At 31.7% G+C, this 15,694-nt stretch overlaps 1 protein-coding gene across 1 annotated transcript in view; it reads right to left on the bottom strand.

Annotated features, from left to right (window-relative positions):
• Window positions 1-15,694, bottom strand: part of LOC143230704 (syntaxin-6-like) — a 40,371-nt gene that overhangs the window by 4,660 nt on the left and 20,017 nt on the right. The window contains exons 3-6 of the mRNA XM_076464717.1: window positions 14,549-14,643; window positions 7,321-7,374; window positions 5,597-5,701; window positions 2,360-2,466 (exon numbers count right to left, since the gene is read on the bottom strand). Of these exons, the coding sequence (XP_076320832.1) occupies window positions 2,360-2,466; window positions 5,597-5,701; window positions 7,321-7,374; window positions 14,549-14,643 (361 nt within the window). The remainder of the gene's footprint in view (window positions 1-2,359; window positions 2,467-5,596; window positions 5,702-7,320; window positions 7,375-14,548; window positions 14,644-15,694) is intronic.

Below are 15,694 nucleotides of genomic sequence, written 5' to 3'. Positions count from 1 at the left end.
TGTAAAATCAAACTAACCACATTTGTTTTTGTAAAACTTTTATATTTCTGATGCTGACAAAATTACAAATATCATCTGAAACCTGGAATTTTTGCTTCTTGCAACCTAAATTAGCAGTAGATTAGGAGTAAGTTTTATGTACGAAGTATGTTAAATACCATATTTGTATTATATTTAGTATTTTAGTAAAAAAAATTATTGCACCATTATTAGGCCTACTATAGTACATGTATGAAAAACTGCATGATATATGAATAGCAGTACAGTAAATAACTATGCTGTGTAGTGGTTTTGATTGTATTTTAAATTAAGGTGACAAAAAAATTCAAAATAATATTTTGAAAGGCATTACAAATATCATAGAAAATGTTTGAAAATTCTGTGTTTCAGATTTGGTGATATTAGTTAGTTATTAATGTTTATTTAATAAAAAGCCAAAAGTGACAATGTTTTAAAGGGTTAAACAACTAACAACCAAACAATGTATGTTACTTACTTCCTAGAAATGTTAGTAAGAAATTTATGATAAAAGAGACAAAAGAAAGTTTGTTTGTTTCATTGAATTTTCCTACACTGGGGATATCTCAACAGGCCATCCTTAATTATGAAGTGATAGACTAAAGGGAAGATAGATAGTCAACACCACTCACCAGCTCTTGGGCTATTCTTGTGCAATAGAATTACTGTTATACAATATATTTGGTTTAATATCTACATCTGTTTAAGTTTAATTCATGTAATGCATATTGTTAAATGTATATTGCAAAAGTCCTGCCTGTTCTCTAAATCTGTAAAAGATTCTTGAGTGTAAGAATCAAAAAATATGTTTCACAAAAACACTAATGCATTTTCTAATACTGTTAAAGTTTCAAGAAATCTCACCTAATCAGTATAAAAGTAAGTCATCTCAAGATGCCGAGAAACAGTAATAGAATATTGTTGGTCTGCTAAAGTGAGCATGAACAGTATTTAATTTTGATTAACACCTGTTTATTAGAAAACAACAGATATTTTAACTGGAATGTTTATAAATTTTGAACATCATGAAAAGTTCAACTTCAGAGAATTAACTTTGGACATCAGTACATCTATGAAGACATCACACAACTTCAGAAGAAAAAACATGCACGTGAAGAATAGACCTAGATAGCATTCTTTTCAAGTGAAGTGTATCTGTGTATTAATATAAAAGTATCTTGCACCTCGTGGATTTGGAACACTGATAAAATAAAGTTTCAGACCAGACAGAAGACTGAATATTGTTTGTGAGTTTGTAAAATTTTTGTATATGATTATTTGTAATAATTGTTATTATAAATTGTTGGCTTTTTTTGCATATTAAAATATGTGTGTTAAGATTAAAATTGTGTGCACCAATTTTTTGGCAAATATCATAAATTAAATACATATTAACATTAACTTCTAAATTAAAATTTCTGGCTATTTGAAATCATAATACATAACATAATAAATTGGAGACTTGTCCAAGATAATTTTATTATGTAACTTGTCACACCAACAGGTGGCACTTGGCTCTTTAAAAGACACCCTAGGCCCCAACATGCAAGGAACTTTTTTTTTTCATAGTCCAACACACAAACCACTAGATGACACTTGGCCCCAAAAGAAGGATAAATTAGATTGTATTTCAATTATTTCTTTTAGATATATTTTATAACTTAATGTATATGAATAAGGTTATACACAACAATAAATTTAAACTACTTGGTTTAATTTTTTTACAAAATATTTCATAAATATGTTTGTTTACATTTCACATTTAAAATAATGTGTAAAAGAAATGACATGAATAAAAGGGTAAGTGAAGATTTATCAAGTAAAATGATTTTCTATTATTATTATTATTTTACTCAAGTAACTTTTTTAAAATATGTGGAAGTGAAAGAGAAAATGCTTTTAGGTGTAGAGGTCAAAGCTCATTTGCATCTTCCATATAACAAAAGCATAAGTTATACTAAATATTTTCATGAAATACCAGGTAAAACATCATGCAGACTTCAAGCTGTAATCCACTTTTTCATGGATTACTATGCAAATGCTCCAAAAAACAGAAAAAGGCAAACAAAAAGGAAATTGCTAAAACCACCCACCACAAATCACATAATATGTCTTAATTACCTATTCTATTAGTATGAGCCTGCACAAATTTCAATGTATTAAGTTTAACATTATCCTCTGTTTATCTATCTATGTGCCTATGCTTTAAATTTACTTCTCTTTGGGCAGTTGTTGACTATATAAAGACAAAAATGATTTGCTAAAGCACTTGAAATTTTATAAGTGTTGTACATGTGTGGAACATTTATTAATTGTACAGAGAATTAAAATTTGACCTTACACAGCTTGTTCATCCAGCTCTGATCCAATTTGTCGACTCATAGTTTTTAGTGTACCAGTACTTTCTTGGATACGATCCAGTTCTTCATCCTGGTTCTGGATAACCATCTGGTAGTAAAGAAACAAACAAAAAGCATGTATTAAGTAGAATTAAGATACTTCCTATACTTTAATCTTTTCTCACCCTAATAGGTCAATAAGACTAATCCAGCACTTGTGGATTCTTCACAGAAAAAATAAATTATACAGTAATATAGTTATCATAAGAAAGAAAGGAAATACATATCAGACACTCAAATAGACCTCATTATTATATTTAAAAATATATATTAGAATTATAATTCAACAACATACTTACCTTTGATATAACAACTCATTTTTTTTTCATAAATTAAAATAAACTGTTAATGGTTTTCAAATTATACCCAAATCTTGAGTGGTTTGAAATATTTTGCTTTTCTTCTTCAAAGGAATAAAAGGTTATGCTTAATGAGTGTGATGAAATATATAGGCATACGATATCATGTAAACCAAATATTCAATGTCAGTTAGCCTTTAGAACTAACCAATCATAACCTAGAGCTGTTTAGATTTAGTTTGTACCAAAGAGCTGTGTGGGTATAGTACATAAAAGACTTAAGTCTGATAATAATTTTATGAAATGATGACCAATCATTTTAAAGGTAAATTTAAAAATACAACAATGGCAAAAAGTGTTCACTACTAAAAAAGTATACGAAGTTCAACCTGTCATTTGATTTACCACTTATCATAGTTATAGAGAGTAAGCATGCCAATCATTATCTGTAACTATGGACAAGAGCAAACTAAAAGAAGACAAGACATTTTACAGTGGTGGATATTACACATATTATAGTGAAATTAATTAATTTATATCTAAATGAAGTTAAATAAATAAACAAAATCATGAGGAAGGACTGCACTTCAAACAGCAAATCCCAACCTCTGATTAATTATAACCATAAAATATTCAAGTCTTAAACCAAAACACATTAACATGAATTTTTTTTTAATTTGAAAACAAAATTTGTTTTTAAACATACTGCACATTTAAAAAAGGGGAATCATAGGATACAACCAAATGAAAATTATATTAAAAATGACTAAAACTTTTTAGTTAAAAATAAAGTCATCTAAGAACTTAGCACTACTTTATGCAGATGTATACCTTAAGCCTCATATTAAAGCATGACAGTCACAGCAAACCATCACTTTGCTGCTGTATTAATTAGTACCTCTACCATATTGAGAGCAGGAATGCTAATTTCAAGAGGTAAAGTTTTATCTTACTTACTCCCAGACGGTAGTACCTTATTTTCATTTTTAGGTATTTATTTTTATCTCATTTTTTCATCTTTTTATGTTTATCTTTTCTTATTCTAATTTGGGAGAGCAGTCACCTTCCCACAACTGTCTGCAGGCAGTCAATAGTAATACAGATGTGAGATATTGTGGGCTTGAGTACCCACATCTCACTCTCCTAATTTCCAATTTTCTTATGTGAGACTAGCAAATTGGAGATTAAGACTGATAGATGGTGTACCCCCCCACCACCACCACAATGTGAGTCCTACTTCCACAGTCACCTCCAAAACCTAGGATACATTTTATAATCCCACACTGTAGCTTGTACCCTAGGATCCCTGTTTTTGCTATACAGCATATTTTATAAAAAAAATTAAATTTCATATTAATGTGTTTTGGTATGGCTTGAATATTTTATGGTTTTATATATATGGAATTATTTCATTAAAATTTACAGATTTTACAGTAAGAAAAAATTTTAAAACAGGTATAACAACTCAATCACTGATGCAATCAACCTCAAGTACACAAGTGCATTTAATAATTATTGCAAAAATGATCAAAACATTGTACCCATTTTTATATTTTTTCCCCATTACAAAGTCTGTAACTTGTAATAAAATAATACTTATTATCAGTGAGCATTAAGGCCACAAAGTTATTCTGTTTTATTATTCAGCAGATAAGCTGCTTAAAATACTAAAAATACAAATGAAGTCCAATCTAACATTCAATTCATACATTTCACATATTCTTCAAATTCTACATAAAAAGAGGTTTGCTGTGGTGAGTAAAAGATAATCCAAAACACTATATATACATACACCACAATAAGCCTAACCTTCTTTTCATCCAGAGTTACTTATTATGGGTGGCATTCCCCAAAATCAGTATAACTCAATAAGAAGTGGTGAATCAAAAGACAGATTGGGCTTCACATTTACTTTTGGTATTTTAACAGCTTTCTTCTGAATTACTCAGAAGAATAAACAAATAGCATCAATGCTTCACTTCTTCAAATTCTACATAATTATAAGTTCACAATGGTAAATATAAGAAAATTCAAAACATATGCATATTTTGTTCAACTGTTATCATAATCAATCATTACAGTCTGAGACACGTAAAGGTACTTACAATTTCATAAACCAGTTTCATCATTTAAAGCAAGCATTACTGATCTACTTATTTCATCTCTTAAAAAAATGTCACTGAATTATAAGTATCATAGTATTCTTTAGTTTTACTATTAAGTTTGTTTACTTGTTTCAATTTCATGCTGCACAAGATATATCTGCACTAGCTGTCTCTAATTTAGCAGTTTAAGACTAGAGGGAAGGCAGCTAGTCATTGCCACACATTGTCAACACTTGAACTAATATTTTACCAATGAACAGTGGGATTAAATGTTGCATTATAATGTTCCCACAGCTAAAAGGGCAAGCATGTTTGATGTGACGGGGATTCAAACCAACAACCTTTAGACTGTGGGGTTGAGCGCCCTTAACCACCTGGCCATATTCAGCCTAATATTAAGTTTAAAGTATGATTGTTCAATGTGGTATGTGCAGACCTTTATTCTTTCTTTTTTACCACAGAAAGAAAAATTTTAAATATTTTAATATACTTTCTTACTAAAATAATAGCATTGTTTCTTAATTTGATGGACTAGTCAGAAAACATGACTTAAATATTAAAAGTACTTCTAACTTAGTTGCCTAAAAAATAAAAAACAAAATCAGCAAGTTATTTATCAGTCTTACTTTTCCTTTGATGTCTTTAAATGATCCTAATCATCTGCTGTATGTTTTTGAGTATTCAATCAATTACTATAAAATAACACACAATACCAAAAATGACATATACTCACAATACACAAAAATAATACACATGAAGAATTAATAGTTACAACCTGTTGTTGTAGGTGGTTTTCATCAATAAATCGTTGACTAAGATTTTCGGCTGGGTTTTCTAGTCGTGTATACTTGACATTACTATTCCCTGAGCTAAGCAAACCCTGGTGAGAGGAATAAATATGAATCATGACTAAAAAGTGTACATACAAATATAATGGAAAAGATACAACAAATATTTACTAATACTAATACCAACCACCAGTGGAAAAGGTGTAATAAAGTTTCAACATAATTTGAAGAAAAAGAAAATTATACATGGATTTTTATTGGATGCAATACATGAAATAATTTACACTGAAAATATCTTCCTTTTTAGTATTTTTATAAAGTATTATCATCTTTGCATTTTTATTACATGCAAGTACACAAGCTTTTAACAATATTTTAGCATCACAAGAAGAACTGTTTCCAAAAGAATGACACTGAACCCAACAATATATAACAAAGGTTAACTAGTATATGAACTTATCTCTGCAACCATTAAACCACTGATAAAATACAAGTTAATTAAAGAGAACTTCATAGAGTAAATAAACATATTTCTAGTCCTAAATGAGTAAATATACTTTTAAGATTTCCACTTTGTCACTGCTTCTTTCACCTCAAAAGATGCTATAATTTTACTAATGTACATACAAACAAACCTTTCACTCATAAAAAGCAAAACATAATTTAAAATAATTAAAGATTTTTGAAACAATAAATTTAAAGCTCACAGAAATAGAATTTAGATGTAACTATATTAAAGACATTACTTTTTTCATTTTATATTTCAATATCTTCCCTCCTAAAATCAACACTGTCAATAGCAAAATAATGTCTACACTACTGGAAAATCTTAACATAAAACATCTTTCTGAATATTTAGTACTGAATATGTTACTAACCTTTAGTAGTGGCATGCAAGTCATCTACTGCATGACCAATCAGAAAACATGTTGATAACACTATAGAATAAAGTGTTTTTTATATTCACTATTAATACATTACCATTTGTTTATCGAGCATTTCTTTAAATTGCAGCAGCATTCTTGTTTCATGTTGTGAGAGCTCTGCATGTGTCTAGTCTCATGTCATGCTATGTAAATTTTGCATATTTAACATTGTACTTCCAGCAGCACAGCATCCTGTTTTTTTGCAGTGATCTCACACAAGTCATGCTACATTACAATAGCATAACAGCAAGTGCATGCACAAAAGTTCAAGATCAAAACATGCAGGTCACATGCTTTGTTTCACTTGATTTTCTTGTTTTTATCACTATTACAGAAAAATCTGCAAAGAAAGATTGTTGGTTGGATTTCTTATACAAAAAGGGTGCAAAGCTGTTTTTCTTTGTGTTATTATTATTGTAGAGATATATTACATAAATAAGTTGTTACCGTATGGCCTACTTGAAAACCCACCACGTAACACTAGTCTTTAGCTTTGTACAACATTTCCCTGTGGTTCATGCCAATTTACAGTTGTCAAGATTAAATGTAAATATTACTTTGTTCACATACATTATAAGATACCATTTTATTTAACTATTTGCTGTAAAACATCATAAACTTTTCAAACTTTCAGTTTATAAAAAAACAACATATAGTGGTCCTTCTTGTTACCTTAAAATATGAAATTGAAAGTGAAATTAACATTAATATGCTCCTAGTAGGGGATCAAAAAAATAATTAAATTTATTCTTTCAAACAGAATAACTGGACACAACTAAAAATACCTGTCGTAGTTTCTTTTCTTTAGATTTGTTGTCCATGACTTTGTTGCTCATCATCTGGAATTTAACAACAACAAAAAGAACATGACTATTAAATTAACAATGCCTACAAATTATTAAAGATATTGTACTTAGTTAAAAATTGTGTAGTTAGAAAAATTTAAGATAACAGTTTTATGTTATAATTTCTCCCTTTAATTCATGGCAATGTTACACAAATAAAACTGTACTACTGTACCATTTACACCATGTCCATTTATATCAGCACTAGAACTATAACTACTCTTCTTTCACAGAAACATTAACCATTTGCTTCTCTCATATTAGAGTTATATTTAAACATCTATCTATTGAGAGAAAAATCATAAACAAGTAATTTTGTTCATAACTATTCACAGATGAGTGTTATCCTACAAACTATTCCTGTAAAGTAATAATCAATGATCCTAAAGGTGTAATAAAATCTCTTCGTTATTTGTCTGGTTTTTAAATCAACAATTTGAACTCAATTTTCTATAAAATCATGTTTGAAATAACACCCATAGCATATGTTTAAGTTAAAATCCTACTTTTATCCCTCTACCTTCAAAAATTGCAATTTAAAATAACACAAATGCAGGGTGCAAATTATTTTCCTTTAACTTAACAACCTAGATTCTATGTTATTTGCAGTGACTTCTTCCACAGTATTATGGGACTAAAATTAATATTATTTACTACAATATCATTGATGTAGACAAATCTTAAAGCATGTTACTTAGTCTATACATTTGAGAAACTGGTATTACTAAGGTAATGAAAATAATTGAATTTAGAATATATAAAAACATGAATCTGCAAATAAGTTATCTAGTTTAGATACACAAAAAAAAAAAAATAACCATAATGTCTTACCAAAGAAAGGGATCAAAAGATTTTAAAGTAGTTGTTTACCCAAATATGGTAATTTATTCTGATTATTTATCTTTCATTACAAAATAACTATTCTACTTCTAGTAAAAAATAACTAATGTAACTCACTATAAGTTATTACTATTTAACTAAGCAACTGAACATTTAATTTACACATCAGTAACTGAATCATGAGTTTATATACAAGGCTTACAAAAGGTTAGCCTGTTATCAATAAACAGGCTACCGATCTGACAAATATTACAGTAACAGTAGGTATTTAGTGATAAAAAAAGAAAAAAAACATTAACATACTGCATTTTTGTTATTTGTTATAAATAAATATAAGATTGGATTTTGCAAATATTTCAGATTAGTACTTACAGATTTCAGTATAGCCCAATATTAAAATTTGGTTGTCCCAGACATCAGACTAGTGTTGTTTTACATCCCTGCCACAGCAGTTAATTTACAAAGTTACTACATTACTAACACTTATGGACTTAATAATAAATAAACTACACTGTTTTGGTTATTCAATCTTGTTTAAGTCTATTAAAGAATACTTTCTCTTTTATACAAAGTTCCTGTTCCCTGTTGGCCTTTGCAAGATAAATTGTCTTCTACTTATAGGCTCATTACATTTACTTAATGGGTGCTTCTTGACACACTAAAATGATGCATGTTGCAAAGTTAATATTTTCCTACACTGAGAATGTAGTTCTGAATAAATACCTCTTCTTACAAAAAACCATTCTTGGTTAAAATTGCCCTCTATTGACACAAATGTTTCACTTGCCACTAGCCTTGTAACTCCCACTTCTTTCTGTATATCTACATGTAAATAATCATGCAGAACCCTCTACCAATAGGATTGCAATAGACAATAAGTGTGAGCTTGACCTCAACTAAGACCTTGTGGCATCTGGAATTGTACATCAGGTCTGCAGTAGGATAAAAGTCCTCTACCTTTCACCTCAAAAACTGGTACCAGAAGGGAAGACTAGCTTCAATGCCAATAACGTCTCTCCATATGTGTTCTAATTACCACAACCAACACCTGACCCACTGGGATCCAACATCCAGCAGACAGTAAGAAATAAGGAGAGCTAAGAAGAAATTCATCTCCAGTCCAAAATCTGGTGGCACTGAAAATATCACATTCATTCCATGGTAGAAACAGGGAACCCGGCCTTGCACATGCAGAAGGTCATACTTCATCCAGCTTCAACATATCCCAAATCCACTGAAAATAGACATCCAGTGAACTGTAGGAAGTTTCTAATGTGGGGTGTGCATTACTAGTCCAAAAACTAGTAGCAGCGGGATTTCATCATTTAGTCTTTGGTAAGAGGAAGATACCAACTAAACACATGTGAAGACATACATGGCTGAATTATCTTAAACCAATATCTGACCCAACTAAAAATCAAAATGCAGAAGATGCTAGAAAGGAGAAATATTTCAGTCAGAAATGCAAATTGCAATAACTAAATATTTGGTGGAGTACTACAACCAACATCTGACAGGAAGTGGAATTTTAAGTCAGGTCCACAGTAGGAAGATAGTCATGTCATCAACACAAGCAGAATTCTACTGCCCTACTCTCAAACTGAGTGGAACTGTATTTCACTCAGGAGGATTGCCTCCAAAATCCACTTCCTAAGCAGACAGAAATGAGCAAGGGCTCCTATACTCCATTAGGAGAAGGGAACAAATATGTTGGAGAGTCTAGAGATTTGCAACACCGGAGTCAGTGCAATGGATGACCATAATACCTTATTTTGAAAAGCAGAGTTATGACATGGTGGCATCTGGAATTGTGCATCAGGTCCACAGCATGAAGAGACTCAATGCTTAAGGAGCATTATAGATGAGCAGTAATTCCTGTCTGCTTTACCCATGAAGTCTATGAGAGTACAATCTAGAATGAACATACTGAGAAGACAAAAGCTCACAAGCTATATACATGTCTCATCCTATGGAACACCCCATCTCAACTGTGTACATAAAATGAACCTGTGGTATGTCATGATATGCTCCATAAGAATTATCAACATCCATGCATAGAAAGAATAGATTGGAATCAACCAACCAACACCTGACATGTCCATGGTATGAAGTGCCTCAACATCATAGTTATGTAACATGCTCACAGGACATATACTGCAGATTTGAAACTAAATATATCTAGTCAGGCACCACAAGCCACAGAGCAGGATCCATCATGTATTAGCAAGAATACCCCATAAATAAAAAAAATGTGTACTTACCAGTCAAAAAGAAACAGAAGTATATAAAATGGTGACTGAAGGTAAGTGGAAACCTACAGAGAAAGACATGGACATGTGATGGAGGTAGTAAGACTTAAAGGTGTGCAGACTAGTTCACATACCCATGTTGATGATGTCCTCCAAAGAAAGAAGAAAATAGGCCATCAAGGAAATGGTCAGGTGATGGATTTGATGAGAGATCCCAAATAAAGGTGATAATCATTCTGAGAAAGGAAAGAATACACTAGGTGAATGACCTGATGAATCCAACCAATAAGGGTACTGGAGAAAAGATCACATGAAATGGAAGCATTTCAGGGAATAAATGTATGTACCTGAGAACAACAGTGCATGTCAGATATCACCTGCATCTAAATAATCATAAATATGGGAGATAGATGATATGACAAAAAAAAAATAAAGGATCAAAAGGAGGATGAGTTAAAGTGTGAAGGGCCACAATGTGGTTCCAATCAGGATGTAAGGCAGGGCAGGGAGAATGAGAAATGAAAAAGGAACAAAATAACAGACAGAACAGGAGACTGGAACACTGATGCAAATTCAGTAAACAGAAAAGTGGTAGACAAAGAAGCCCAACAACTAGCAACAGAGGAAACTTATAGATCTCTGTCAAAAATCTAAGTGAAGAAGGATGATGTGTGAAATGGTTCGAAAAGGATAAAAGCTTTGACTTGTGTTGATAAACTGCCAAAGTGGATGGGTGAACAGGATGGAAAGTTAGAGTCAACACATTTGGAAAGGCTAAACTTTCTGGCAAGGAACCAAACAAATGATATACATGAAATGGAAAGCAAGGACGACACACACTAGAGTGAGGTTGATGAAAGACCATATGAGACAACAGCTGTTGTTGAAGCAGAAACCACCTCTGAGCCATGCAATAGGATGTCATGAACAGAACACAATAAGGAGTGGCCTGAACTATCTAAAGGACATGAGGGAGAAGCCAAATAGGAAGAAAAACATATGTTACCGCTCATCCAATTCTGGCTGAAAGCATCCATCACAGATTTGGATGACCAAAAATTGGGAAGTTTTGGCTTGAGAGGAAGTACAAAAGTGTCCAAATCAATGATACCCTAACAAACACAAAACTTGCAAAAAACAACAGCGTAAAAAAGCCACTCCATCCACAGAATTATGTTGGGTCAGGATAGCCAACCCACCACAAGATTGATGGCACCTAGAATACAACACACAAAGATATCTGGTGGATATAATCCCAACATATGAAATTTAAGTTCTGAAAATAAAGGTGTCTTGACCAGCTACTCCTTGCCTGGAAATGTAAGATACCACCATCAAATTGTACAAATGCATTATCACCACTTGTTCCCAAAGAGATATCATGAAGTGTACAACAGACAACTGAACAACAAGAAGTTCCGGGATATTGAAATGGAGAATATATTCTGTAAGAGTCCACCTTCCTGATACTCAGTAAAAACATAAGAATCTGGATGAGATAGAGGAAAAGAAACCTCCACAGTAATACTGGTGCAATCTATCCATCAAATAAAGTCTATGGAGAGATAACAGTAATTGGGCCTCCAAAGAATCTAGAACAAAGTTTTAAAAGTTGATTAAAGTTGATATATGGTGCAGATGAACATTATCAAGGGGAATGAGTGCCCTGAGAGGGACCCACATCCACAAAAGAGATATAGAATGATAATGTAGAAAGAAAAACACACTCAAATGAACCATAAACTGGGTATGTGTGCCAATCAACCTAGGTCACTTCCTGACGAGGAAATCAAATATAGAAAGCAGACTCTGCCTGTAAGAATGACAGCAGCAGCCAGTCATCTATGTAATAGTGGAACTGAAGCAGTCTAACAAATAACCAAACAACTCAGCAAAGCATAGAGTGCCAGACAAAGCTACGACAAATAGAAGAGCCCAAAACTGCAACATCCCCATAGTGAACAAATCAATGGAAATGTCAAGATGCTGGAGAGATGGAAATATGCAGACAAGCATCTGACACATCGACTTTCATCATCCACAATCCCAACAAAGAGTTAAGTACAACTTCATGGTGAACTTAGGAAAGATGAGGAGGCAATTCAAAAATGACTACTTGATCACTGGGTGCTAGTCTCTTTCCTCTATAGGAGCAACCAATACATGAAAATATAACCCCAGATAAAAAAGATCTTTGATGGCACCCTTTCTAATTAAATCCTGAACCTCCTTCAGCAAACCCTAGCATGAAATGGAATGCTGAGGTGTGAAAAAGGGAATAAGTTGGAGAATACAGAAAACAGTGGGCTAAACATGAAGAAATAACTCAAAACCCATGAATTGATGTAAAAGTCCTTTAAACATGGGCAAAGTCAAAGAGCCTGGCCCCAATCTCAGTACAAAGTGATTAATGCAAAAGCAACGGCAGGTAACAGTGTAACTATAAAAGAACAACCAACTAAAACTGGCAAAGGAGTTGAAGGAGATGGGCATGACAATAATACAGAAACAGAGATTGGGACAAATGAGATGCTAAAGAAGAAATGATGTAAACAGGTTAATTCAACACTGGACTACACACTATCAGGAAGATATGAGGTTGGGAAAATGAAACCAAAGTATTAGGATCCAAACCCTACCAAGGAATAAGAATATTCAAACATGAGCCTCAATAGTGGTAGTTGGTACAATGAAATGCAAAAACATGATTGTCAAATCAACATGAGGAGTGAGACGTACTGACTCTCAATCTCAACTGTTCTCCAAAACAACTAGCAGGAACTCAAATAGCTGGTAAAAGTGGAGAAAACAGATATTGATCCAAAGATTCATCACAAAGGACTGTAGGGGTAGGACCCTATGAAACAAAATCAAGCATACCTAATTGATCAGGTTAACAAAGACTGAAGGAGGCCTGGTCAGTTCTTTCTAAATTACATGTGACTGTAAACCATAATCAGAGGCAGAAGACTACCCAAATTCTCATCCTACCTGTGAGACGCAAGTAGGCAAGACAGGATACTCCTCATGTGGTGTTGAATGTTGAATAAAATGAGACAATTCACTATGAGTCATTGACATCACATCATTGGCTAATAACTGTGGACCCAACCTTGAAAACATAGTCAGTCATCCCACCTGAGCAGAAACAGTAGTAGAAGCTGTAACTACTTGAAGCTGTGAGTGCATAATTTCAAAATATAAACTCAAACTACAGAATATAAGGTAACTAGAAAAAAAGGATCCAGGAGAAATATGCACTAAAGTTAATTATTCCAAAATTCATGAGCAAATGCATCTTAACAATAGGATTGCCAATTGAGAAATGATTAACAGGTGTATTATTTAGAAGGGTACCACTTACAATAGTTATGTCTACTCCTATTGGTGGAAGATTGCTGCATAATCATTTCCAAGTAGTTGTGCAGAGTGAATTAGGAGTTAAAAGGCTAGTGGCAAGCAAACATTTTGTACTGTTAGAGTGCAGTACTAACCAAGGATATGATACTGTAGTGGAATTAGCATGTTCTTGTATTTGAATTGTTAAACACCAAGTGGTGGCTCCAATTTAACATATATAACATTCATATTCATTTAGTACATCAGAAGTTTTGCATATAGGTATTTATCCTTATACCTGAAGAAATACTGTAACCTACATAAAGGTTTGAAACACATCACATCTCAATTTGAGAGTATGCACAATAACATCCTGTACAACTGATTTCTAATACATATAGCATGTGTACCTGTATATGACAGGACTAAAGAATTTTTTTTCTTACAAACATTGCAGTCAGGATATGTAGAAAGACTATTATTCAAATAAGCTTGAATAACTAATTTATAATGTGTATTAGAAAGTCATTTTTAAAACACTTAATAGGTGTAATGAACTGAAAAAGCAAAGGAAAATTTTAAATCCTCAAAGATAACTGCACATAAAAAAGAAAGTGTATTGATCAACAGACTTAGAGGGAGTGAATATGAAGTATGAATTGTTTATTATTTAGTTAAAACATCAGAATATGTTTAAAATTAGGAAATTTAAAGCTTTAATTTAATACATGTTAACTCACCTTTATTTCTTCTCTTGTTTGCGTTATAAAGATTTTTCTCTTGTTAATTTCTGTCTCATCTATTTTGAACTTTTTTGGATTTTTTTCAACAATACCTTAGTTAAATGTCAAGGATATTAAAAAAAAAATACAATTTCATCATCAGAACATCTATGACAGCAATAAGTAAAAATAGTTTTTTTAATAAATCATTTATAAATCACTATAACATCATATCTCATTCTTTCTCAAAAATGGTTACCATAACAATTATGTGAAACAATCAGTCTGGCATATGACATTAGCAATATTTTCCATAAAACCTTATAATTCAATTTTTTTCTATGAACATAAAAATCAGAAAATTGAAATAATGTATATATATACCTTTCTTCCACCTGGAGACGAAAATAATTCTTCATAAATTTTGCAAATAAAAAATTGTGCAAATACTTTTATTTCCTTTGTATTAAATTTGTGAAAACAATATTACCTTTCCATCAAATCCTATCACAAAGTTATTAAATACTACCATTACACTTCGAACCTATTCACTTTTGGTACTTAAAAACTATATTGAAGAAAATCCTATATATATAATGCATTAAAAATATAGTAATTACATTCTAAAATGCTGAGCTTTAACTTTTTCTTCACTTTAGGAACTATACATGTTACATATGTACATACTCCAAATTGTACATGATACAAGTGACTAAATTTGAAACTACATTATGCTAAATTGTTGTTCTGCTAACTTCATCTAAATGTAATGGAAAAACTGTTAAACAACTGAAACTAAGAATATAGACAACTGCTGAATATTAAATGCAAAATTTAATCAAAAAATCTGGAACTTTGGAAGTCCAGTCAGCAAAGAACATAAAGAGATATCCATAACTAAAACATGCTAAAAGTAAATTTGTAGCCTGGAGTTAAATAAATTACTGCAATAGCATAATTTTACCCTAGTCTTGATGATTCAATTGATCAAAAGGTGAAACACATGAAAACAAGCTACAAGGAAAATACATTAATAACTCAGAAACATCCAAAACCAGCATCTGAATGACACAGTGACAAGAAATAACCTCCATAAAAAATTCATTGACAATAACACAGCATAAAAAAAAAATACCATATTTAAAACCACAAATGGAGCCAAAT

This window comes from Tachypleus tridentatus, chromosome 10, assembly GCF_004210375.1.
Source record: "Tachypleus tridentatus isolate NWPU-2018 chromosome 10, ASM421037v1, whole genome shotgun sequence".
NCBI lineage: Eukaryota > Metazoa > Arthropoda > Merostomata > Xiphosura > Limulidae > Tachypleus > Tachypleus tridentatus.
This window is presented reverse-complemented; position numbering and strand designations above follow the sequence as displayed.